Below are 27832 nucleotides of genomic sequence, written 5' to 3' on the forward strand. Positions count from 1 at the left end.
CAACCTTTCCTTGAACACCCCCAGTGACAGTGACGTTACTACCTCCCTGGGCAAACTGTTCCAGTGCCTGACTGCTCTTTCTGAGAAATCTCTCCTCATTTCCAACCTGAACCTCCCTATGCAGAATTCTGTAACAAAACTTCATCTTCAAATCCTACATGATTTTTTGAAATGTCTCCTGTGACAGATCCTCAGTCTCCCCAGCCTACTAAATCTCTTTGTATACACTTTTTCTCCCCTGAATAAAAAGCACAGAAAACATTACTTCATTTGTCTTGGCTGGACATGGACTCCTTTCACTCTTTTTGAACTTTGTGCACATATAAAGCAGACCTGCCCAGGGATCTTCCTGTGGGTCAAAGAGTAGGGTGTCCTGGAGAGGTACCTGCAGTTGCATCCTCAATGCATACCATATGCTAACAATACCACCTATGAAGGACTCAAGGTCTGGGTCATTCATTTAAGGGATGTAAATACACATGCCATTTCGGCTGTACTTGTGCCTTGAAATATTTTTGACTTTTCACTACAAAATTCTATTTCAATGCGCTTAATGGTCTGCTCATCATCATAGTATTACAGCTTTGTCATCTGAGGATTCATCCTTTTGGGAGCCCTATTCTCATCAATATTACACTCTCCTGAGGAATTCTAACCATCTTAGAGGCAGGTGCAGTGGTTATTGATGACACTCAATAAAACTGCAAGATATTTCAGCAGTCTAGAGAAAATGTATACAAAATCTATATTGGACATATTTTTCAAGAGTTATTCAGAACTTACAAAGCAGACAAATGTGACAAGCAGTAAAACATGATGGTTTGTATATGCTAGCATTTTGAAATTTCAACTCCAACAGAGTCTAAGTTCAGAGGAAAAGTGAAACTTCCTAAAATAAAGTATTATTCATAGCATTTTTTTGCATAAGTTAGTCTAACATAATAAATCTCCCCTTCCGCTCCATCTTATACCCTCATAAAACTCAGCCTTGTAGACAAGATTTCCACAGAACTACTATTTTGTAAAATTTGCTTGACTGTATTCCAAAAAATGACTCAGATTTTCCACTCGAGTGGCAAAAGCTGAAACAAGTATCACTCTTTCCATCAAAGCTAGCAGAATCATTCTTCCAGGTTAATGGTTTGCACACTATCTTTAACAGATAAAAGTGGGAATACAGGTCAAGAAATGACAATTTAATAGTCACAAAGTACACAACCAGAAAGCTATTGCTAGTCTGATGGAAACAATACAGGATTTGGCCATCTAAACTAAAAGATAGTCAAAAGCATGACTGCTAAACTGCTATACAAGCAACTTAATCACAACTGCTCTTTGGAGCTAACTTCTAACATAGCAATACTTGGCCCAAACTGTAAAACCTTCTTTTTCAACTACCACTTTCCAGAGCACTTAAAACGAGAGCAGCTGAGTGAAATCTGAGCAAGGATGTCAGAAACTAGCTCTCAACCAGTTACTCTTGTCCTCCCCACTCTGTCCCCAACATGAGCTCTCCTCCTTTGTATTCCTGTGGATTCCCCTTTCAAGTGTACAGACTATCCCATCCCTCCCTTTTAAATCTTCTGTCCTCCCTGGGTGACTTTTCCACCACACACTGCAGTTACTCAAAGGAAGGCTGGCGATGCTGATCCCTCTAACACACATCCTTCCCCTTCCAGGAGGATGTTGCTCTTGCTGGGGCTCAGCCTTGCCTTCTATGAGTAGCCTCCTAACCTAAAGCAGGCTCAGGACAGACAGGTTCACTGCCCAAGGACCGCCTTAGTGACATGGCTGGAGTGGCTGAATGGAGAAAAAGGTCCACCCTAAGATGCTAAATTTGCTCATGCCTCTACTTCTCTATAGCCTTCTGGAGTTCAAGGCAAGACACCCTCTCAGCATGGCTCTGCCAGCAATCACAGACCATAAGTGACAATGCAGCGAAGACTGTCCCTCCCCAAAGGAGGCTCCTGGCAGGGACCCAGAAGGTGAGTTTCCTTACAGAAAACCACCAGCAACTTTACATCAGTGATGATTACATGCAATTATGATTTCCAGTCACAGTGGAGAAGCACATAAAATTCCCCACTCTAATTTCTATTTGCTTCTGATGTTTCCTCTGGGCATCTCGTGTCCCCACTCTTCTCATGATGGTCAAAACTACTGCTTAGATAGTGACTCCATGTTAGTCCCTATTCAACAGAGTACCAGGGAAACGAGAAGTCCTATGAGATCAAAATCCTTCATTGTTTATGGGCTTTACTGCCCATAATTTATTTTCTGCATTCTGTTGTGGCATGTGCTGACATAACATTAATCCCCAGTCTCTGGCTGTTCCAGGGACTGCTCACTGTTCCTCACTGGAGCTCAAATCTGTGCAACTTCTTCCATCTCCAGAGAAAACAATGGAAGCAGTTTTGTGCATGGCATTGGTGAAATATCTGGCCATTCATACTTTTGCTTAAATTTGGAATATAGTTTGTCTTAAAAAAAACAACAACAAACAAACAACTTTTTGTTTGTTTTTTGTCTTAATCTACAAATCTTATCCTAAATATTTTCCTCCAGACAGAAAACAAACAAATAAACAAACAAAACTAATCAGGAAGAAGCAACGTACCTCTACTTCACATGCATATTCAGATCCATCCAGGAGTGTCACTTTGCACTGCATATTTTTAGGTTTCTTGACAATCTTTAGAGGAGACTTGGAAAGTTTGCTAGAGGATGACTTTTGAGAGAGCTTGTCGTCCTCTAACTGCTGGTATTCCAGCTGTTTTGCACTTGCAGCTGCAAATTCTTGTTCCTTGTCTGTGGCCTAGAAAGAGAAAAAAATTAAGTTAGACAAACTGATCATGCAACACAGTGCATTATGCACCCGGCTTTCTGCACACCAAAATTTAAGGTGGGTCAAGCATGAGGCTTGGATGAGAGGGCCCACGATGCAGTGAAGACTCTTCTTTACCTATTGAAAAGACTCCCTGTGTTCCCCCCAACACTCTCACCTCACTCCAAAGGTACAGAACACCCAGAGAGGGAGGACATGCAGGAAAATACTTTAGGTTTCTTCTTTTTCCATAGTTACAAAATCACTCTCAGACCCTTTTTTTATCTATTGGAAATGCTGAACAATATGTAAAAGTTGCAATGAAGAGACATTCCTAAAGATTGTTGATATTACCTTAAAGTCCTGTATCTATTAAATCATTTCATGTTTCCATGTGGAACAGGAAAAGACCATTAGGTTTGCACTAATTTTGGTATCAGTGAGATGTGCCTTTGAGAGCGAAAGGCTCCCCAAACGCCTGAGCAAAGGGTTAAACAAACAGGATGGAAATAAGAGGCCAAACATCTTTTATGTGCAGCTGGCTGGCTAATGCATGATAACTACAGGACAAGAGGCTGGATTTTGCTCTCTGCAGATGCTCGATAAGTCCTTTAAGCTGGCAAGAAGTAGGTTCTATTTGAAAGACAAATATACTGCAGGGGGAAGGGGAGAGAAGAAACAATCATGGTTACTTTTCCTTGGGTTTATCTGAGGGTCAGCCCATTTGAAGAGTTACCACGATGCAGCACAGCTCGTGGTCCTTTTCACTGCAATAGATGAAAGCCAGAACAGCTCTACAGCATTTTGCCCTTCCTAGCAACAGTACTATGCTGCAGACATTATCTTTCAAATCAGTTATGCCTCTGGTAGTATCCAAACAAAACCTCATCAGGAGTGCAGTAATATCTAAGCTAGAGTTTTTTTATATATATATATATATATATATATATATATATACACATACACATATACATATATATATATATTGCTACAAGGAAAAAATAAACAAACATTTGGGCTCCAAACAGTTTTCATATAAGAAGCAACAAGCATCACTGGAAGTAATATTGTAAATTAATCCTCCAAGTCTGTTTCCATTCATTGTATGTAATAAGCCTTCATGAGAATGGAGCAAATCCGTCCAAAGGCTTTAATCTGCTTTGAGACCAAAACAACCTTGCATCATGTAACTAGCAACAACAGCATGGCACTAAATCACAGGGAAGTTTCCTCAAGAGATTTAATACAAGCAAGCCATAAGCTCTCCTTTTTCATTTATGTGAAAGGGGACATTTGGAGTCATCCACAGCACCATCTCCCACCAAAGCCCCAGCTGCGAAGAAGCAAGGCAAGACCCCACATTCCTCCTTTCCCTACAGGTGAGGGCACAGCCAAGAAGGTCTCCTGGGATTTCCTGGGTGGGGAGATAAGAAGAAAATGTGACTACGAAGATGCAAAGAGGGACAAAGAAGCTGCTTTCATAACCCACCAACCGGCTCTTCCCCCATCTATTTCCAGACCTAGAGGATTTCCTCCTCCCAGCAGTTGGACGCCAGCTCTGCATCCGGACGTCAAGGTCCTCGTACACTTTGAAGGCTGGCGGGAGATGAAGGCATAGCATATATCACAAGATTAGCTGTTTGCTGAGGATTTAATGCTCACAGTGGCCATGACAAAGGGGGAGAGTCCCTCCAGGCTCAGTGCAAGGCCAGTTACCCCCCTACAACCACAAGGAGCAGCTGGCAAGCAGTTCAACCTACTGCACTGAACGGAAAACAAGACTCGAGATATCTTCTCCTTGGACTCATGCCGATGATGGGCAGAGGGACTCTCATGATTTCTACATGTTTTCTTAAGGAAATCTACAATGGAAAGTACATATGCACATCTGCATGTACAAAAGTCATTTTGGGGCTGGAGGCATTATACCATCACTGCAGGTGGTTCATGTAAGAGTTAAACCCTTCCCATGACCCAAAAAACCCAACCAACCAAACCAAAAAACAGATGCATGGAATTAATCTTTTTAAATAAAATAGGAAAGCTTCTTGAGAGAAAAGCCCGTGATAGCAAGGGTACCCTTCAGACATTTAAATTTTAGAAATGTCTTCAGCCTGAAAAATAATTTTTTGAATCCTTAGATTGGTGATTGTTTTCCTTCATGAAGACACTTTTAACTCAAGACTTCAACAGATATTAATTTATTTATAAATACATATATTTAAAAAAAAAACAACACAGTATTGACATTATTTTGTTTATTAGGTTCCTGTCTACATTAAGATCAGAGGAATCTCTCTAGGTTAAAATCATAGAATGGATTTACTCCCATTTGTCTGAAGAACAAAACATGCCGAGAACTATTAGAGAAGATCTCCTGAACTATGCTGACATGTTTAGGCACTGAGGTACTTTCAGAACGAATTAAGCTTCTTCTTCCTAAAGAAACCTGACATTATGGTATCTAGGGAAAAAAAAAAAAAAAAAAAAAAAAGGCCAGTGAAAATTCCACATACCCAGTGGATTATTCTGAACTCTATAAACATTGTTGCATTCTTCCCCCCATCCTGTTTCCCTCCCTCAGACCACATTTTTGCAGTATTTTCAATGCTACGGACTAAATTCTAGTGCATCGCAAGTTGTCTCAGGGTTTGCTTTTTGAGTGTAAGCTTTCTCATCTTTATCTATATTCATATATCATACACAGTATGCTCAATGACAGCAAGAGAGAAAATTATATCCATTGATCCTACAATTTTTGGCCTTTTTAATGACGTCACTGCCAATAGTTCTGTTGGTTAGTATTGCTTTTAAGTAGTTCTTTCCTGTGATGCAGACACTTAAGCTACTACAAAATATACTGGGCAGATCATCGCTGCTAGACCTGGCAATTATCTGACAAGAGAATTTCGGATTCACACTAGTAATCTCAACATGGGAAATCTCACGTATTTCTTCACTAACTCAGATCTATCAAGGCTGTACAGATGTCTGAGCACAAGTGGGAAAGAAAGAGGATCACACAGCGCACAAGGGCATCTCAGGACTCCACGCTCACACCTCCATAAACGCAGATGGACAGTTTGGTGCCTAAGGGCTTTTTTTGTTATTGTAGTTTGTTGTTGTTGTTGCTTTGTTTTGTTTTAAAAAAGAAAATCAGAAGAAACTTCAAGAGCAAAGATTAGTGAAGATGCCTGGAAGAACAAAATTGATAATACTTATGCCTAGACCTGGCATAATTGAATTTTACGTTAATGAACTGTTTGTGTAGTGGTCTTTTCTCCTCGACAAGCAGCCCTTCCTCTTTTCCCCAGACTAACTAAACACAATTTTTGATCTACTTCAGAGACTGAAATTCTCCCAATACATAATTTGTAGGCATGGGAACAAGAGTAGAAAGGTCTTTGGTGGGGATAGAGAGCTGATCAGAGTTTGCCAGTGGTAGAAATAGTCAGCAATCAAAAAGGAAAAAAAAAAAAAAAAAAGGCAGTTCTTCCAAGAGAAGAACTGGTTGATCTTCAGTAGCTATAAACACCAGAAACCTTGCTTTGCCATGTCTGCTTCTTGGGGTATAAGAAATCAGACACCTCTTTCAATTTGGTCCCTGAAATATTTGTCATTCTAAACTTTGAGGTAATACATCCCTAAATAAGGGATACAACAGAAGGCTTTGCTTGTATTTGAAATTGCTTATGCTTCATTTTTTCCTCAGCAACAGCAAATTTGGGCTGTATTTCTGAGGAAAAAAGCTTAAAACCCAAAAGCACAGGCAGTCCCAAGCAGTTCCCAGGGAAACACAACGATATTAAGTAATGCCTTACCTCTAGTTCCTTCACCAGCACTACATCCCAGCTAGGTTAAACAACAGGACCTCACTTCAAAGTACCTATTTATTTATTTATTTATTATTTATTTTTAAGGGTAGACAAGGAACAAGACTGACTTATTCCACTCTACAAAAGTGAATGCCATCAGAAGGGAGTCATAACCTTACGGATCTAAAGGGATGTGATTTGCAGGTACCTCATTAATTTTGTTTCACTTACCCATGAAGAACAATGCCTGTTAATCCTATTGACTGGAAATTGTTAATGGGAAAAAGAAAACTGCTGCCACAGATTTAATAAGTGCAACAATGAACCAAATGGAAAAATCGTGTGACAACCCTTCTAAAACCTATTACATGATAAGTTAAAGTAATTATAACGCAGTTATTTCAGAACTACAAGAAGCTTAAGAGACCACAGATTCTTTATGGCTCACACATCAGACAAGCAAGCATGAAATCAGTTTTCAGCAGGTGTCAAAGATGAAATGAACTCTAAAAACATTTTCAGCTTCTTAAAAATTGGCACTGTTTGCTACCTGATGCAAACGCAAGATGGAAAATGTTTCCCACTTAGTTAATAAGACTGGCCTTACAGTTAAGCACTGAAGGCTGAAAGACCTGACATGAATCTCCAAACACTCTTTACAAAGGCTATTATGTTTAAATGCAAAAGACCAACCAATTAAAACCTACAACCATCAAAACAGCTTCCACACAAATCTGAGTATATATTTCCAATCCTAATGAAATAGGCTCATTATTTCCCAGGAGGAATAATGCACGACTCCCTTACCTGTTCCTTTTTCACGGGCGTGCTGTGTGCTGCCACAGCTGAAAACTGCTCTAGTGCGTTTTGCTGCTCTTCGCTCAACTGCTGCTGCTGCTGTTGGTCCTGCGGCTGGACCTCTGCCGCCCCTGGCTGTGCAGGGGTTTCTTGCTGGTCCTGCTCTTTATCCTTGGACTCAGAATCTGATCCCGACTCTGTAGTCATGGTTGGTTATTCTGTAAAACAAGGAGAGCAGATTTACTGAGTATGATCACGTAGCCATTCACTGGTAAGTTACACTTACAGAATAGAGAATCATTAGTCACAAAGTCTTAGCCTTAGTACGTCCAGCCTGTAAACCTAAAGTGACTATTACACTGGCCCAAGGAGAATCACCAGGAAAGCTTTCCTTGTGCAAAGAAGTAAGTCTAAATCTGTACTATAAAGAAGAACACAATGCCATAAAACCTTATTCTACACTATCACATACAGACAACATTGCAGGAATTAAGGTGAAGTTAAATGTAGAAATGCAGTTCTTCATAGTTTGTAATTCATAAAAACAGAGTAGCATACTTAGAAAAGCTTGTGTGACTTTAAGTGTCCTAAATCCAACACAATTCACCGTAGCCTGGGTTTCCAAACCATGAGCATGCGGAAACTTAAAAATGTTCAATCTTTTGTTCTTAACATTTAAGTCAACAGGGCTTGAACTCCTCAACAACTGCACTGCTTTTGGAAACAGACTCAAGTACTTTTGATGTTTCTAGGCAATATATATGATGGAAGCATTTGAAGTGGGCCCACCAAGATCAGTGCAATAATGTCCTTGTGTTCATTTCTGCCCTTCCCACTTGCATTCACCCACACTTCTGTCATTTCTTTCTAAGTGTTGGAGTATGCAAAAGAAAAGATAAATACTTCCATTAAGTCATTCTAAGAGTTAGATTTCAGAAAAAGTGAATACAATTTTTTATTGAATATGAAATGCCTATGCCTGAACTTAGCTTTGTCCAGTACTGAATCAAAATGAAAATATTAGCAATATTCATTCAGACTCTTGACATCTGAATTTAAATAGTTTCATTAGAAATATGTGCTTGGAACCCAATTCTCAAACTACATAGAAGCAGAATGCAAATTTAGATAGTACTGAAATTCCACATGAAAACCACGATTTGAAAAAGCAGACACCGTGCCAGTTCAGCAAATAGAGCGTACTCATATTTTTGTTACTTGTACAGCACCATGATGACTCAGAATGTACTCAAGCATTTTTGCTTTTAAGCAACTCAACAACAAATCAGTCTGCTGCAATCTATTTCTGTTCATCATCAGGCTGTAATTTCTTTAACCTGGTAACCATAGCTACTATGTAATTATAAGCAGTTTCACAGAATATACATCTGCTAATTCATCTGCTATGAAGTCACTATCAACTCTTAACATACGCTACAATGTTTACTAGTAGAAACAGATTTGCTGAAGATTACACAAAAATTACGGGCAATTTTTTTTTCTTTTGCTAGAATGCTTAATAAGCTACATTGCTTGACAGAAAACATTTTAAATTAGGTCAATTAATATTTTCAAACTCGTTTACGTATTGTGTACTCTCAAGGCTAAACTCTCCAGTGAATACTCTGTACAGCAAGCAAGTTCTCAGCACTCAGCATGTGCTCAGTCTTTGTATTACATGTGTGGAGGTAGGTCCATGGTCCAACCTTCTGTACACCAACACTCACAAGCGAGAAATATAACATATAGGGTAAACTTATGTTTCAGGCCGTATTTTCAAAATCCTAACATATGACACACCTACTGAGGAATACATCGCAAATTGTTACACTTAAGCTGATACAGTTGAATGAAAAATGCCTCTGAAAAATGTACTATGTAAACCATTTTCTTCAGCATCTACAAAAAGCAGTAACTATCTCTGTCTTTTAAAATGTGACAGCGTGGGAGGTGTTCATCTAATCGAACTCTGGATGTAGGCATCTGAGATGGTCACTTTAAACTCACCACATACAGAAGAGAAAGACATTTCAGGGAGTGATTCATCTGACCTATTTTAGATGTCTGCTTTAAGCTAAGATAAATCACTTACTAGCACTATTTTGTTCTACTCATTACAAAGGAAGCTTAGACAAGTTCCTCAGATGTAGAGCAAACTCTCATTCCCCATACTCATTTCTATTAAGCCACTCTTTTTGTATGCTTTAAAAATTAAATTGTGGAATAATGTTAATCTCTCAGAGTTTTGTTTTGCCCATCTGTCAGACCAACATATAATGAACTATTCTTCATCTGATGTTATCATGGATGGCTTGCTTTAAAAGCATCCAAGACTACATAAACTTCAGGGTTTTCTTCCCCCACCTCCACATCATATTCTGTACAAATGCACAAAAACATTAAATGCAAATTAATCAAACAATTAGATCAATAATAGCAAACTATGCATGGTATTTTCTTTTCCAGATATTATGAAGTAACAAGTGGGAAAAAAGTAACTTTCAGCTACTAAATCATGGATAAAACAACTCCAAACAGCACAGATGACCAATACAAAGTATAATGCACAGAAACAAGTATCTTCAGGTGTTGATCTATATAAAATACGATTGCCAGCTGACACAAATCAAGCCTGCCTTTCTTCAGTTTTCACTATAGAAGCTAATTTTCACACCCTATACAGGTTCTTTCCTAATGAGCATTTTATTTTATTTTATTTTATTTTATTTTATTTTATTTTATTTTATTTTATTTTATTTTATTTTATTTTATTTTATTTTATTTTATTTTATTTTATTTTATTTTATTTTATTTTATTTTATTTTATTTTTTGTCCTGGACTGTTGTAGGCACAGAAACATATCCAGTTAAATTAGTCCCATAAAAGTCAACTGTATGTAGCATGAACTGAAAACAAGCTTTCAAGCTTTACTTCATTTGTCATTTATAATTTTGCATCTCAAGGAGCAACAAATGTAGTTCTTCAGTTCTTCTGGGATATACTGCATGAAACAGAGGCTTGCAACTCTGTGAGTTGCTCTGTGGGACTGGTTTTCACCCTAGTTACGTGCGAGTCTTTGCTTGCTCTAAGACTGCTTTGTTAGAAAACTTCTCGTGCATTATCAAATCTTGTAGCATTAAGTGATTCCCTGGATACAATATTCCTGTCATTAGTCAGCTACCAGATGGATTTAATTAACCCAAGGTTACCCATTTCCAAATGTCTTCTCTATTTCCCTACGCATACTAATATGTTTAATGACAAATACTGAAAACAAAATACTATTAATTTCATGCTGTTATCTTACAGATGTAAATAGAATCAAAGCAAACATACTTTAAATCCAATTTCTTCTGCACTTATAAGAAGACTGTATTTTTGAGATCTATCTCATTCCATCTAGTGTAGGCAGAAAATGCCTAAACTACAAGATGAAAAAACAACATTCCCCTCTCTTTTAATCCATACCAATAGGCTTCTTTGCCTTCCTTACCAAACAATTGCTTATCCTAAAGAACTTTTCAAGCAATTCGTTTTTTATTTTTTGATAAATGGCATCATAATTTTTATAGGAAGAGATCGTTACTTATTGGAAGAAATAACAGCAATCTTAAGAAATCTAACAATATAAATATTATTCTACTTTTGTTTGTATGCAATTTGTACTTGACAGAACAGCTAGTATTTTCTGCCTGCTCATCAAATGTATTAAATTGGCTGAGCATTTCTTAGTCATATTTTATTAGCTTATTTACTATATCTAGCTATGTACCAAAACCATGACTTATAATATGAATTTCAATACAGGAAGAAAGGCATCACTGAAGTTCCTTAAACTTTTTCTTTTGCCAGAACAAACCCTGTATCAAATTCCTCTTTCCAGCCAACAGAAAACAATCTAGTGAAAAGAAACTAGGAACACTACCTTACACAAATGAGGTAATACTATGCAACCCAGATGTGCTCTCGGATATCCAAGTTTTGGCTTAAAATCCCATATTTAAAGATTCCAAAAGATTAGTTCAGTCCAAACTTAATACAGATGCTGCTAATGCTGGATACTCTAAGTCTAAAGTCAATTTGTATGCAGAATTCAATCAGAATGAGAATCAAGTCTTTATTGTTTAAAGAAAAATAATGCACAGAACTAGCTAATTTAATCTGTGGTGTCCACCCAAAAATTAAGTTTAAAATGTATGCACTTTCAAGGAGTGTAAAGGTTTAAAATATAAGGGTTTCAGAGCACTGCAGAAGAACATTAAAATTAAAATTAAGAGAATATTAATATACCATCAAGATATTAAAAGCACTTTCAAAAAAAAACCCTACAAATTATATTTTAGAATAATTTTTAATAGATCAAATTACAGATAAGGTATCTTTTCATACCTTTACACTGTACAAAGCAAAAACACTGGATTGCAAAATCTGCAAAACACTTGCGCAGAGCTTGCACCCTAAAACTTGTCAGCACACCTAGTCATTATTACCTAGAGCTATCAATGTATTGCCAGTTGACAGAGTGCTACTGCCATTACCAATTAATTGTCATGGACTAAGAGAAAGCTTGTAACTTCCTTTATTCCATACTGGAACCAAAATTATGTTGTGCTCTATTAAGAAGTCTCTTATCAGGCCAAGCCCAGGCTCTGTCATCTGGTTCCCCTCCAGCAAGTGACAGTCACAATCTACTGTATATATCTATATGTTCAACAAGTTCACTCCTCGCTTTCCATTCTCAGAGTGCAGATCTTCTGTCTCACCCATCTATTGAGCAATTGAATTCACAGCTAATTGACAGCAGAGTCCATGGCTTAATTTGCCCAACAGTCATTAATAAACCTTTATTTATTTTCACTAGCATGTATTTATATATGTCTGATACATTAAGTAAACTGAAATCACATTACTGAAGAAATTGGAAATTAATTCCAAAACAAATTGTGGTGCAGTGACAAAATAAAATTGAACCAAGTATAATTAAATGATCTATACATAGCCACTAACTATTTCCTGTAATGCAAAGATTAATGATTTATATTTAAATGCTTCTGTGATCTAATTAATTCTCTTTGTGGAAAGTTCCTCTTTAATTACAACAATTCCTGAGGATGATTATAAATCATTGCAAAAGGTCCAACTTGGAAAGTTACATAATAAAATAACGATTCCATACTTTAAAAATAATGTTCCACATAACAAGATACATATTTATACAATAACGATGCGATACTGATGAGAAGAGCATATTGAGAACATTGCCACTAAGAGCAGTAACAGAAACGTCAATATATGATTCAAGAAAAGAGTATGTGCCAGACCACTGTTTTCTAAACTTGAAACATAAACTGTTTCCATTACAATGTTTTAAGTCTCAGCTTCTTTCATTCCAGTTAATTTGTCAGCAGGAAAAGGAGAATTTTTTTTTGATGCCTTTAATTTGCATTAATCTTGCCCTCACATGGTGGGGGTACCTAGGCCACAAAAAGCCTGGCAAAGACTCTGTCTGGCAGTCTAAAATGGCACAGAGACTCCAGCCCAGGATGTGCAACCCCTATACTTATAAATGCGTTGGTCATATTTACGAGTTTAAGATTACATCTTAAATATAAAAAATTATGTATGCATATAACCTAAAGACGTATACATATTAGAATCAGTTCACACACACACACAAATGCACAAGAAGAAGTGTCAAAAAGGTAATAGCAGAAGAGACAAGAGGAAAATCTATGGAGAAAGCTGCTAAACATGAAGAATTATCAGGATGAGCTCCAACCACAGTACGGCATAGGTAAATGATTCAACAGATCTGGTGGCAGGAGTCACAGACCCAAAGCATATGTTCAGGCAAGACTTCAGGAAAAACAGGCAGGAATTCATAAATTACAATAGAAAAGGCTGGGTGGAGGTGTTACAAGATACAGCATGAGTTAAACTATTAGTCTGGCTGCACACGGAGGTGCATGATACAGATTTCTTTAAAGTTTCTCGATGAAGATGAAAGAAGAGGAAACAAAGGCAATATGTGAAGAAGAACTGGGTAATCAGGAGGAGACACTTTTGACCTACCAACAAATATATCCCTCAGAAAGGACAAAAAAGTGATGGCACACTTGTCCCCATGGACCCAAACCTCCCCCATCCCAGATACATGTAGACCTCTCTACGGCTATGTCCCACAAGGGCTGCTGAAAGAAAATTAAGCCAAGGGTTTCTGGAGAGATTGTGCTCTGCTTACTGAGTGCAGAGATGTGAAGTGTCAAGAGGTTTAAATGACATGTGAAAAAAAAAAAAAAAAGAAACAGAAACAAAAAGGGATTGTACTCTGAAGCAGAACCAAGAACACATGACTCATATGATGGACATAAAAGACCACCATAGACTTACATGTAAAAGAAGAGATGAGAGCTAAGACACAAAGTGGCTTAAAATCAACAAGGAACACAGCAAACAATATGAAGAGATTCTATAAATACAAACTGAAAAAAACAGGTCCATTATTTAACACAAATGTGGCACAGGAAAGGCTGAATTATTCAATGCCTCATTTCACAGAGGCTATCTGGGACCAGATATTCAGCACATCTTTCAACCTAACTTATAGGATATGCAAGTGCAGGCTGGAATAATGAAAGAAGAGATTAAGACATCAGTAAATTACGGGTTTTCAAGTCAGCAGGAAGCACTGAAAATGTCCCTGTACTGCTTAGGGAACTGCCAGCAACCATCCGTAAACCATTAGCCAGAGAGGCCAGGTAAGGTCTAAAAGAAATTAAAAGACCCAACCTGATCTTACAAAGGAAAGTAGGGATGAAGAAGACAGAAATTATGGTGTACTTTTAATAACAGAGAAGTCAGTGGAACACACTACTAAGGGGTTACAATCCTGTAAAAATAATGTGATTAGAAAAAAATAAAATCAACATGAAATTTATCAAAAAGTGATGTCAAAATAATGTAATGTCGTTCTTGCTCTCTCTGACAGGGCATCTGTCCCAGCTGATAAAAAGAAAGTGGAAAAAGCAGTGCAGATGACTGAGCCTATCTTTAGTAGAGCTTTTAAAGCAGTCCTGCATGACTTTTTCATGAGCAAACCACAGAAACAATTTAAATGATTTAAAAAAATGGGTGCATAAGCGATTATAAAAAACCCAAACCCTATGCCATGAATACTTATCAGTAGCATGATGACAACCTGTGAGAATGCATCAGTTGAGGTATCACAGCCCACTCCAGAGCATTAATGAATGAATGGCAAGTATCCGAGCTGTGCTGAGCATTGAACCAAGGGAGACTGGGGCATGCTATCACAATATTCAGTCAGCTTTAAGACCAGGAAAGCAGTCTGAAAGAAAACTGTATATAGGCTGAATCGGAGTGCATTCTGTAACGGCAACTGCAACAAGAATGGGGACATCACAACTGAAAAGCTATGAGGAATAACTGGCCAGGTGGCAGGAATGAAGCAGCATAAGGGTCTGAAGTCATGCGTTAAACAAGACCAATTTCATTCTGGGATCTGCTATTGGAGCTATTCTGCCTTCTTCAGCACCAGGGAGAAGTATACAATATATTGTATTTCATTTTGGGCCTCCTCTTTTTTGAAAAGTATGTATTAGAGAGTGTCAAAAAGAAAGTAGGAAGAATGGTATGAGGTTTAGAAAAATATGATGAGTGGAAAAAGATTTAAGGAGCTGAATTTGCTTACTCTGAGAAAGTGAACAGAGAGAGGGGAACTGATAAGAACCTTGCAATACACACAAGCTTCTTACAGACAGAAAATAACCAAGTATTCACTGACAGCAGAGCAAGAACTTGATTGGCATTGAGTGGGATTTAGTGTAGATGGCATACCAACTACAGCAACAGTCAAGAAGAGGCTGTCTATAACTGTGTGCAGTCACCACTAGACACTTGTGCACAGATAAAGAGCAGCATCGAAATTCTCCATTTCCCACTTTATAAAGCATAAACATTTACATTTTGTTGATTTTGCTACTCTTTTCAGCCAGGGTGGCAACTCCAAATTCACAAGATGTATGTATTTGTTTCCACTTCAGAACACTGAATGAACAGGATAACAACTTTATTTCCTGTTTACCTTTCAGTTCTATGAATTAGTGAAATTACTCGGCCCTGTTTATTTCTTTTAATGGGTGGCTTCCACAGCAATAAACCCAGAATGGCTGCAAATTCTTATGCCTCTCCTGCATACAATGTTTATAATGAATATGACCAACACACACTTCCCTGAATACACCAGATTGTCTTTTGGGGCCTTCTCACCTAGAGCAACACCACCCCCACTCCCCCCAGCTACCCTAATTTCTGAACAGATCAGAAAAATCAGGCTACCATAAATATTTGTGCTGTTTTTCCCCATCCTGCTGATCCAAACATTTTTCCCCACAGACAGACAGGGACTTGCCAGAGGAAGAAAGAAACTGTACTCTGCCAAACATGCACCAAACTCTCTATACAGGTCTCCAGTTGCTCCTGCCCCTTTCCCTGCACCCAGAGTCTGCTGAGAAACAGTGGGGAATTACAGGGTTTGGGGGGAAGCAGATGTATGAGGAGGAGAAGAAAGAAACGAAGGAACCAATAACAGAGACTAGAGCAGAATCCAACAAATGATGATCATAATTGCACATGAAAAACTCCAACCTCGCCTCTCCCTCATTTCAGTTTATAAAATAAAAAATAAAAAAATCCAGGCAAATGAAAATACAGCAAAGCTGCTTGTAGTGTTGTGATTACAACTGATTGATAAATACTCAACTAAAACAGCATGAAAGAACCCTCAATGGCATACTCTGATTTTCTGCAGAGAAGTGACTTTGATTACTTGGGTTACATTTACATGAGGTTTTGACCTTTCTGAATTGCTCTGGAGCCAAACATTCACATGCAGTCCCCTGTGCATCATTCACTATTTAAAACTTGCATTGAATGCTACAGAGCCCAAGTGTGCTTCAGGCACAGATCTATAAAGTTCGTATTTTCTTATAGGAAGCAGAAAACAGAATCGATTTTGGATTAAAAAAAAAATAAAAAGAGCTGCACAAGTTGCTGACACATGACAGGTGTGGCAGATTATCACTCTACCCTCAGGCCAAAATGCTGTAGCACCTGTGCACAATATTTTCTGTTTCATACAGTACCTAACCAGGCTGTGCTCCCAATCTCATATGAAGACGGTTATCAGACAGGCAAGGTGCAGACCAGAGCATCAAGCCCTTCTCCTCCACGGGCTCTGTCCCACCAGGCATTTTATCTTGCCAGCTCAGATAATGGAAAAGTCCATGAAGAAAAACAAAGAAAAAAACAAAAAAAAAGACGGAATATAAGCTCAAAATGCTAGCATAGCTTTTCTGATTTCTTGGGTATTTAGTAACTGGAATTCAGAGAAGAATTGAGTTGGTTTTACTCTGTTTTATGTAGTGGCACATGAGCAAACCCCACAGGGCTGCTCACACTTGAGCTCAGCCCTCACCAGCCCACTACTTGCAAGAATATTCACAGTATTATTGTAGAAAATCGTAAGATATCTTCGCAATATCATACGACTTTTTTTTTTTTTACAACATTTTCTGAAAATCTGCCAAGAACTATTTTTTTGTTTGTTTGTATTTATTTTGTTTATATCAGTTGTTTCTTCCTCAAGTTCCAGAGGAAAGATGCAAGCCTGGCAGTTTGAGAGACCTACTCCACAGCATCCCCCATTAGCACTGGGGAACTGCAGGCTGCTTTCCAGGCATTTTTGTGAGCAGGGAATAACAATAACCAGGAGGATGTTAAACTTAGGTAGAAACAAAGGGGAGAAAGAAGTTACAGGCAGTGAAAAAACAAAACAGATGAACAAACCCTGAATCCACGTTGGGCCCTACTTAAATAAAGGTTGCTCTGTGCGTGTGGAGCAGTCTGAGGCCTGGGGCCTAGAGCCCTCCACCTTCATTTGGCTCTGTTCTTCTCCAAATACCACACCAATTTTACATCCCGTTTTCAGCTTTTGGAGGCATTAAACGGATCCATCACAGCCAGGCTATATTACAAGGCATGATAGTGTGTTTAGCAGTAATAACTTTTCTTTTCTGAAACAGATTATTTACTTCGTCTTTTGATTTTAACCTCCTGGGTGTACACGTTGCTTTTTAACGTAAAACACACCCTGCGATATCAAGTGATAGACTTTCCAGTTGGGAGCACCATGTCAGGAAACCGCTGGCTCCCAAACAAATTAAATCCTTGCGAGTCTAAACAACCAAAGCCATGGCATCAGACAGTCAGCTTCTTATACCAAAACTCTTCGGGGACCCCCATGCTCCCCAGCGCGTTATGGCCTGCTGCAGACTACAAAACCACCGTTCATTTGGCACAGACAGCAAGCCCGTGACACCAGGTTAACGCTGTCACTGCAAAAGCATGCTTCCAGCCCTAGTCAGGCAGCAACATACCAGATGATCAAACTGGGAGAAATGCAAAAAATACATTTCACAGTGTCCCCCAACCCTCCCAAAAATCTCAAGCGCAGATATCGGCAGTCTGCCCTGCTGCCTGTGCACTGTCAAAAAGACAGCTCTCCCCATTCAGCTTCCCCAAATCACCAGCTGTTGAACAGTTTGTTGGATGCAAACCAAGGCCTACAGATGGTGTGGTGGGAGTGCAGACTTCTAGGAACAAGTCGGTCATCATGGAAATAAATGCACAGATGACGAGGATATTTACGGAGGATCCAGGCATCTGCAGCACAGAGCAATCTAACTTAAAACCACTGAGTAAGCAGGATTCTCTCCCAGCTTCGGTTACACTTTAGTTAAGTGTTTTGGGGCCATTTTAGTTGCACGTTTCCAAAACACAGGGAGCTCATGCACATGTTTTTCCATGCACAGTAGTTGTGTCTTGAGGACCCTTTGCACGATGAACCCACAGCTAATTAAGAGCAAGCATACAGTATCCTTACAACATCCCAATAAAGCCAAATCCTTTCATCATCTGTGCAGCTGCTCTAAACCATGAGAAGGTGAAGACCAACACCCAATACTGCCTGACAATGAAAACTGTTATCTTTAAAGGTGATTTAACTATTTTCAGTTATCATACCCTCAAATGCTACATGTACAGCTCTAATTACATCATGTACTTATGACTCCTGCCTCTGAAGATGGATGTTGCTAGATCTGGCAATTCTTCCTCAACATCTACAGTCATCTTGGACTTAGTCATGAAGAAGTGACAACAGCGCTGAAAGGACAGAAGGGGTTAACTAATGAGGACAGACAGGTGGCTTGCAGTGCCCCACTACACAATGGTCAGAAAAAATGGTGTAGGGAGAGAGAAAGGAGAGGATAAGGAAGAAATTGGCAGTGATGCAGCTTAGTCACAAGAATGTGAGGGGGAAATAATGGACTAACTTGGAATAGAAGGAAGAAGGAAAGCTCTATACAGCTTTTAAATCATTGAGGAGTCAAAAAAAAAAGTTATTGGCAGTCATTCTAAGTTTCTCAGCACAAGTTGAACTTTAAAAAAAAAAATTAAAAAAAAAAAAGATAATTGATTCTATGTCAAGCTGATTATTTGAAACCAGGAATGAAGGTAATTAAGTTAGATGTTGGTATTTCCTAACTCAGGAATACATGGCTATATAACCTAAATTGTTTCCTTTCCCATTTCCTTTTTCTTATAGATAGCCCTGGTTAATGTTTGATTGCGTGCTTTGAAGGTTAAACCACTAACTTGGTAGCTCCTGTCTACCTTAATTTAAGGAAGAATCCTACAATTAAGAAATAAAGTGAAAGACTTCAGTGTGTATTCCATGTGCTGAATTTCAAACTCGTCACTTGTATTAACCAGGGAAGTGCCCAAATCAGTTACATAGGTGCACAAACAGTGAGCTTTTCCATCCTTCCCACTGACTTTGTGCTGGAGCCAATGCAGGATTCCCTGGGCATGTGACAAAGGACTGCTGTGCATTATATCTACTGATTATTTTACGCCAATCCATTTCTTTCAGCACCCTCCAGACCACAGCATGTGAAATTCAACTTATTTATATTCTACACTACATGGATAAGGGAACTGTCTCAATACATACAGGAAAGATTTGCCCAAGAAGGCATTTGTAATTTTGATGTTTAACTTATCCAACAATTTTGGTAACTTAATGTACAATTCAGCGTTCTCAGGAGTTACTAAACATTCAGAAAATAGAAAGAATTACTCCCTACTTCATCGTAAATTGTAGTTCAACAACCAAAAATGTATTCTAGTAGTTATGGTTGATGCCAGATAATGGACAGAGTTGAATTTCACCTCTCCTTCCCCTGTTTTGCAGCCTGTATTCTATGGGGACAGAAATCTCCATGCCAATATTCATATGGTTATTACATCTGAACTGAAAAATGAATGAAGTAATCCACCCACTCCCTAGATGTCATAAATGCCCTGGGGAAGTGGTGCCCTGCAGCTGGGGTCCGACTGATTCTGCCCTCCACAGCGTGCACTACATGCATGCGTTTCACTACAGCTGGGGCCACACAAACCATCCTTACACTTACAAAATCATTTTTAACAGGATGTACAGAGAAGAAAAAGTAAATAATACTCGCAGCTCCAGAAAAGCGTTAAATATTCCTACAACAGCAGAAACTGAAATTTTTTGGGTGTAGGGAGGGGATGGACAGACAGCTATACAAAGTATGCAAAAACCACCACCAACAAAACAAGTACATCAGATATATGTTCTGGATTTTTATTAGGCTATTCATCGCTTTAAAGTGTCTTCACAGTCCCCTTCCAGACCCTTTCTCTAAACTCACTGTGATATTTATTTATGCCACTTACTAGTGAAGTCCCACAATGATGAAGTTTTCATATTCTCCACAGGGAATTACATTGACTCCTGTGCCTTACTGTTGAGGAAAATTTTCCCAAATGTCTGACCTAATTCTTCCTACTTGAAATGTAAGCACACTACTCCTTGTCCTGATGACGGTGGATGTGTGAAATGGCTCTGCAGCTTGCAGACGGCTGCTGTTGTCCCCTTAGACTACTCTCTCCTCTGCCTCTTCTTGCAAACACTATTTTTAGCCCTCTCTTAGACTCTTCTCTCCCTCATCTATTCCCTTTCTGATCAGTCCACTGCTTTTCTGAGCAATAGTATCCAAACACTAGTTTCAGCTGAGGATCAACTGAACTTACTGGTTCTGAATAGATTGTAAGGAGTGCTTTGTGTCTTAAAACAATACTCCATGCCTCCCAGTATTAAAAAGTTCACCATCTTCACAACATCGTGACATTACCAATTTAGTCTTAACTTGTGATTGATTTGTAATCCTACATTGTTTTCTACAAACTCTTGGCTAAAGATCTCCCAAGTGGAAAAAAGCCATCTTAACTACATTATTTTCAATAAAAAGTAAGCAAAAAAAAAATCTACTGGGTAGATATTTTTAAATGTAAAATGTAACAAATCAAATAATGAAGTTCCTTCTTTCAAGCCCAGTATCATTCAAACAAGTAAAGTAGTTGTTGATGTACAAGATCTAGTTTCAGTGACAGACTGCACATGATTTATGTTAGAACAACTGTGGCTCCCAGTATCAGAAGTGCATTCAAGTCATGATATCTTTTGTTTATTAAACTATAAGGGAATACCAGCAGGAAATATTTCCAGTTTCACTTACAGCTTCCATCCATTGCTGAAACAACCACTCAAGAAATACCCACCTTGGTACTGGGTACTGTTAGAGTCATTAACAATTGTTTGGATGGGCTGACACCTCAGCACATTTTCACAAGAGTTGATGGCATCTTAAAAAAAAAAAAACAACAAACGAAAACTCAGGAACTCTAATTTCTCATCTGATTTCAAGAGCCACTGAGACATTAAGGTGACCTGAGTGGCAGTGTTGGCAGTGCCATAACTTATTAATAAATTGGGAGCAAGCTCACATCTGCTAGCAAAGCAAAGGAAAGTCTATTCCATTTTATGGTCTCTAGCCGAGTCAAGCACATTAAAATATGTATTACTTCTGTCTACCTGTCACTTCTTGTAACATGCTTAGGTGAACCTATGGCTGGAAGCCAGAACTCAAACTGTTTCAACACAAGTAGTGCTTGTGGGGAAAAGTTATTTGCAATAGAAGTGTCAGCTCCCTTCCAATATGCTGGCAAATGCTCGGTTCAACTCTTATGAACCAAAAGTTAAAGGGTGTTTAAAGATTGTGTTTTCATGTTAATCAGGGCATCTTAAAATGCTCATGAAATGAACTTACCAATGAAAAACAGAAAGCCAAAAGACTGATTGAGGGGGGTTCTTTTAACCTGTATTTCAAGAACAGCTTTGATGTTGATTTCTTATCTTTTGTGCAAGCTGCCCAAGCATTTCAAGCAGGTGAAGCATAGATGTCCCTGTAAATGAAGCAACTGCATTGTTCTTATTGCATCTTTTCAGTGCAAGAGCAAATAAGTTTTTTGGGAACAACACAACACATGCAACTTCATACCACTCAGAGGGAAAAGTGGAGAGGAATTCAAGAGGATATGTACGAGGTCCAAACATCTTGCAGGAGCACAGCCAGGCAGTTATAGGCCATAGGGCCCCCTGCAGAGGCTGCAGCAGAGAGAGCCAAGAAGGAACAAAAACTGAACCTACGATACCACCAAGGAGAACATCTGCTCTTTCCATCACAGCAGACAATGTGCCATTGGGTCAAAGAGACCAAGGAACTGGCTGATAGGCAACTATATGACACCACTTCATGGAAGTAGCAAACCAGTTGCTAGACAATGGCTGGCATTGAGACGGCTGAAAACTTAACCGAAAAGCTAGTTCCAGCTGGCTTAAGTAGATACAAGTGTGGGCTTGGATATGCAGGAGTTCTTAAGAAGAAAAGCAGCTTGCAAGATTTCAGGGTGGGGTTCTGAGATTTTTGTCTAATCCATTAGTACTAAATAAGACCAGAAACATGGCAAGGGCCTTTGTGCCCTAACCGGCATCTAAGTCTCAGAATTACAGCTGTAATTAATGGGTTTTCCAAGCTGAGGGGAAGAAAAGTCAAATGGAAAAAAAAAAATAATCAGCAGCCTGCACACTAAGCAAGTTAAGGATTTCTTGTCTTCCTCACGCATACCCACATGCAAGCATAAAAGAAAGGGCAAAACTCCCAAAACACACACCCAAAGGCGCTTCCCCATTTTACCCTATTTGTAATCTTTTATGGTCCCATAAAGGCATGCCATGTTCAGAAAGATGAGGGTTCCTTTTATTTCCTATTATTTCATCTGCAATTCAGTGCATTGCTTGACCTATGCTAACGTAACTGTAAGTAAAATAGGTTGAAATATAATTCCACCATCCCCAAAATGAACTGCATTTTATTAGCTTCTCTCTCTCTCTCTCTCTCTCTCTCTGCTCACACTTTGGAGGACAGGAAACTCCTGCTGTGAATTCTTGTCTAGCATTGCTTTCTATTGCCAGGGAGCTCCCCGAGGAACATAAGCTCTTCAAGAAAGAGAGGTGTAAATACCTTTGTCCTTTCCTGTCAAGTGGAAAGCAGTGGCACTGGCTGCAGCGCCAGCAGTCCCCCAGCACCATAATACTGACCCAGCTTGGGATGCTGGCTGGAGCCTTCTGTCCCCACTCACGTGAGTGCATGCAGAGCCCAGCAAGGACAGAAACTCAGATCAGGTGGACACTGAGCCGCCTAACTGCACCAGCAAACAGAGCTGGAGCTGCTATCAGCAAGTGTGCAAAAGCTGCAAATGTTTGGTATTAGTATCACACAGCTCTTTTTCAAGAAGCCAGCTGTACGATCTTATATACTGCAGCCATACAGCAGTTTTTATCAGTCATAGTGAATTATGTATGGAAAGGCTGAGTTACTGCTTTTTGCAACTATGGTGTCACAACATTTGTAAGTCTCATATGGGACATTTGTAGCTTATTAAACTAGACACACATTTTTTTGCTCTACAAGTTTTGGTTGTCAAAGAAGACCATGTACAACTATAAAATTATTATATGTGTTATAAATAAGCTCAAATGTTCAAATTAGCTTGACTTTATAGGGAAAGCTATTCCTTATTTTATTCCTTTAATGCTCAGGACAGTATACCATTAGGCCACAGCAGTCTGTGAGGTGGACCAGATCTATTACTGCAGCTGAGTAAAAGGCAGCCTTAACATTCACATCCAACAGAGATAAATCCAAACTTCTCCATATATGCTATTACTCTTCTACATAAGAATGGAAAATCCACTGAAATGTCACTATTACATGTCTGTTTAAAGCACCCTCCAAAAAACATATCTGTATTTTTCCTTGTAGTGTTTTTTTTTTTTTTTCTTTTTCCTCCATAGGTGGTTGTTATCATTCTTTGTCCTCTCCAAGGATGGCCTCTGGTAACTGCAGCTTGTTAAAAAGCAGATTTCATAAGTCACGTATGCACCTAGCAAGCTTAAGTCTGGCACACATCCCTCCCAACTCCTCCTCATTCCAACAAAACGTACATAGCGGAAAACCTGTTTCACAGAAGAAGAAAAAATGCTATTTTCAGACCACACCAAATGTACTTGAATGAAAAAACTCCAATCCTGAGAAAAAAAAAATACAGAAAAGACTGATTCATTTTTAACACTGTATTTGCCATAACTGTCCTAGCAATTCGTAACGTTACTGATCTCAGCACCATTGCCTGAGCTGCACAACAGGACTTACAGGTGTGCTAGGCAGATGCAGAAATATATCCAGGTGAAAGGATCTGGACTATTCCTTCAAACTAGAGGTGCAGGTCTGCAACACCGGTTGCAGTACGCTTAAAAAAGGAGAGCCCCACTCAGTGACATGTGTTTTCCAGCCTGTTTTAACTGCAGTGGAAGTGAGAAGCACATCTGATCCAGGCACATCTGAAGCACATCTCCAGCCCCATCCCCTTTTCTCTTCTTCCCAATGAGGAGTGGTCTCAGCAGGCACCACCTACATGCTGGCAGAGACCAGAGTAAAGCCAGGGCAAAGTGCATGCGCCAAAACACACGTGGCACCTGATGTCTCATTGCACAGGTCTCCTTCTGGGCTTATGCCCCTTGCCTGATGCGGACATGATCCCTCTGTTCTCTCCCACTCTACATTTATCCCCAGCCACCGTGCTGGTGCAGTTTTCGAGCAGTGAACACGATGTTGCCCATGCACAATGCTCCTAAACAAACACGTGAATTCCCCACCACCACCACCACCACCCATCTTTATGCATGTAAGCCATTAATATGATTTCACACCAATCAGGCTCATGTGTCAAGGAACAAGTGACCTGGAGATCCTGAGTGTTCAAAGCCTGCATATGCTTGGCTCTGCACTTTATGTATGTCTGTACATCCGCTGCCTCTCTGAGGCCTACAGCAAACAGCTGTCAGTAACATTCACCCCTTCTGCTAACACTTTCCCTAATCCCTAACTGACTTTCCAGCCTATAATTAAACTTTCCAGCTGCCACACTCAGGGATGGCACTAATATGCATCATTTATTTCTAAGCAGTCCCTAAAAAGCTCTTTTTCCATGTTCTAGGACTACGGGCTAGGACCAAAGCCTCTTATGCTTACAGGTTTTAGGCCCAAACCCTTCAATTTACTTACAAGTTGTCTCATCTTTTACCAAGGAAATTAAATGAGCAAGTAATTAAACTAATACCTTTTTATAGTGCCAATAGGTGGAGTGCAAAGGGCTTGAAGACTGATGGGTGAAAGGTACAAGTGCTCACACGTTTTGCATGGCAAATCCACTGCCAAGAACTGCGTATCCACCAGGATTTACACAGCTGCTTGATCCAATCCCAGAGTTTACAATGAAAGAATTAGGATTTGGAAAGATCTTTTGAATAAACACAGTGAAAACCACGCATCTTACTTTGGATTGCAATGCTAAACCGAGGTCAGCAATTTGGTCTTGAAAATCTGTTTTTTACATTCATGTAAATGATTACCTTTCTACATAGAGTTGGTTGGCAACTTTTTTTGTTGGATGCAGTTGCTGCGGTGTTCAAGAGGACTCAATATTTTGTGAGAAAATCTCTGGCTTCCCAGTTGAAAAAAAAAAAAAAAAAAGGAAGAGAGGATGTCTGAAGTGAGCCCTGTAGTTTTTTTACAGCACTGCATGGCCTCACTGGGACAAGCACATCAGGTTGGAGCAGACTAATGCCCAGCATGCTCACACCGCAGGCTTCAGGAGGATGATGATCCACAACCCCCGTGGATTTGTGGCAAAAAAAAATGCCACTGAATATCCACAAACTCATGTTACACTTAGCCCCAGTGGAAATACAGTTTGAGACACCTGCAGAGTCCAAAGCTCCCCTACCCTCACGTATGAAGGCTGGACGACCACGTGCAGCACCCTCAATCCCACAAAGCAAAACAGGCCCCCCCGTCTCCAAATATTATCTGTTCCAGAGCAGGGCAACGTCTGCTCAGCTGCTGCAGTGCTATCGCTGCAAACAGCAAGCAAGATCCATTCATAACACAACTGGCAAGGGTCCATCAGCATTCCCAATACCACATGGTCCCGAAGCAACCACGTCGCCTGTTGCTAGAAATGCTGGAACGCTGCAGGTCAGCCTCCCTCTTGTTTCCTCTTAACATGTTTGGGAGTCACGACGTGCTTTGGCCTTGCATTTTGTCTCACGTGGCAGAGATAAAGCAAGCTCTTCAGATGCAGCTTTTGCGGTTTTGAAGTTGCAGGCTGGTTTCATACAAGATGAAGGCTGCACCCTTGCAGAAAGTTATCTGCTATTTAAACAAAGTGGGAGCGCAGGAAAGGAAGGCACTCAGTTTAAATTTTATCCTGCGGCTCGAGATTGCTGATTTTCTTCCTGACTTTCTGCTAAATGCCTTAAGGTTTTAGTGTTGCAAAATATTTCAATGACTGCTCAGCCTTTATCAACCACCGTTAAGACTATTTTGGGAGACTACCAGAAGATAAATCATTCTGGTTTCATCAAGTCTAACAGCATCACTCCTCAGTGAAGAGATCACACCAGACAGGTGTAAAAATTCAAAGCTTGGACAGCTATGGCTTGTTCCTAGCGGCAAGGCAAGAAGGGTCAAAGTTTCAAGTAGAAACAAACACACATTCAGTTCTCTCTAAACCATAGGCGAAACTTTCTTCTCTCCTTATATTAAACATATTTTTAAAGGTGAATTTTGAAGAGTGCGGATGGCATGTTTAAGCTTCAAACACAAATGCTTTGAAAGGTTAGGAACACGCAAAAACAACATTTCAATGAAAACTGTTTGTCAGTTTTAATCACAGGATAACTCTACAAGAGGTGTGACTGCAGCAATTTAAATTTTCACCTGACAAACTGAATTATTAATCTTTGTGGTGTCTACAACAAAGGATCAAGCGGCACAGACAGCTACCTACCCACCAGATCTACTACAGGGAAGTCTGGAGGTGGGGAAGGAGGAGCCTCGGCATCCTGGGGTGAAACAGTTCTCCTTGCAGGCGTTGCAGCAAGGAGGGTGCCAGGACCTTCATCCTCCATCTCTCGCTCATAGCTTAGCAGAGGTTTTCCAAAGCACGGCAGGACCCTGAGCAAATCCACTGATAGGAAACACCGTGTTTTGCCAGGAAGGAGACAGGAACACTTGAGGGCTTCATCTACACCTGGAAGGGATTTTGGCAGGAAGGACTTCTGGAGCTTTTCACCTACGCGTGAGTGGAAGCCTCACCTGCTATCAGTCGCTTCTCCATTTCCCCATTGAAGGCCATACATATTTCCAAGCTCCCACTAACTTTTCAAGTAGCTGCCTTTTCCTTGTGATGAGGAGTGACATAACAGGCTGTGAGGCCATTTGAGTACCCACTGCCAGCAATGGCACATGCCAATTCTTCGTGAATAACAGAAAAACTTGTCCTGCCTCACCGTTCCATTTCCTGACGATACCATGCAGTTTGCAGAGCTGCTATCTTAAGTGACATTAAATATTGCACTTCAGTACTAATTTCATATCTCTGTAGTATTACTGATAAATAATTTCCCTACTGCATGTTTAATTAGAGCTCAGAAAGAAATAAAGTTCTAAAAATTTCCAGAGTAACTTAAAATGGGTTTTCCATATACTGTCATTTCAGAATACTAGGTTAGAGATTTTACAAGGTCTTAAAACAAAGGCCAAACACCACTAGAAAGCAGGATTCCTCTCTTGAGAATCTCAAGATGTTGGCCTTAACCATGCCCTGTCAAAGAGCGGCTTTTTCCCAGCCAACTTCTCAAACTGGTATGTTTTTAAGTAGGAAATAATCCTATTTATCACTCCAACACTTACTCAGACTCTTGTTCATGTTTGTACTACCCCTTCTGAATTTCTGAACAGTTTTTTTCAGGCTCAGTAGCCA

The 27832-nt window shown here is 39.6% G+C and overlaps 1 protein-coding gene across 31 annotated transcripts in view; it reads right to left on the reverse strand.

The window, feature by feature from the left end:
- EPB41L3 (erythrocyte membrane protein band 4.1 like 3) overlaps positions 1 to 27832 on the reverse strand; it is a 96034-nt gene that overhangs the window by 58972 nt on the left and 9230 nt on the right. For all 31 annotated transcript variants that reach the window (XM_068671545.1, XM_068671572.1, XM_068671570.1 and 28 more), the window contains exons 2-3: positions 7447 to 7655; positions 2618 to 2815 (exon numbers count right to left, since the gene is read on the reverse strand). In XM_068671545.1, the coding sequence (XP_068527646.1) occupies positions 2618 to 2815; positions 7447 to 7644 (396 nt within the window). In that variant the 5' untranslated portion in view covers positions 7645 to 7655. The remainder of the gene's footprint in view (positions 1 to 2617; positions 2816 to 7446; positions 7656 to 27832) is intronic.

Source organism: Anas acuta, chromosome 2, assembly GCF_963932015.1.
Source record: "Anas acuta chromosome 2, bAnaAcu1.1, whole genome shotgun sequence".
NCBI lineage: Eukaryota > Metazoa > Chordata > Aves > Anseriformes > Anatidae > Anas > Anas acuta.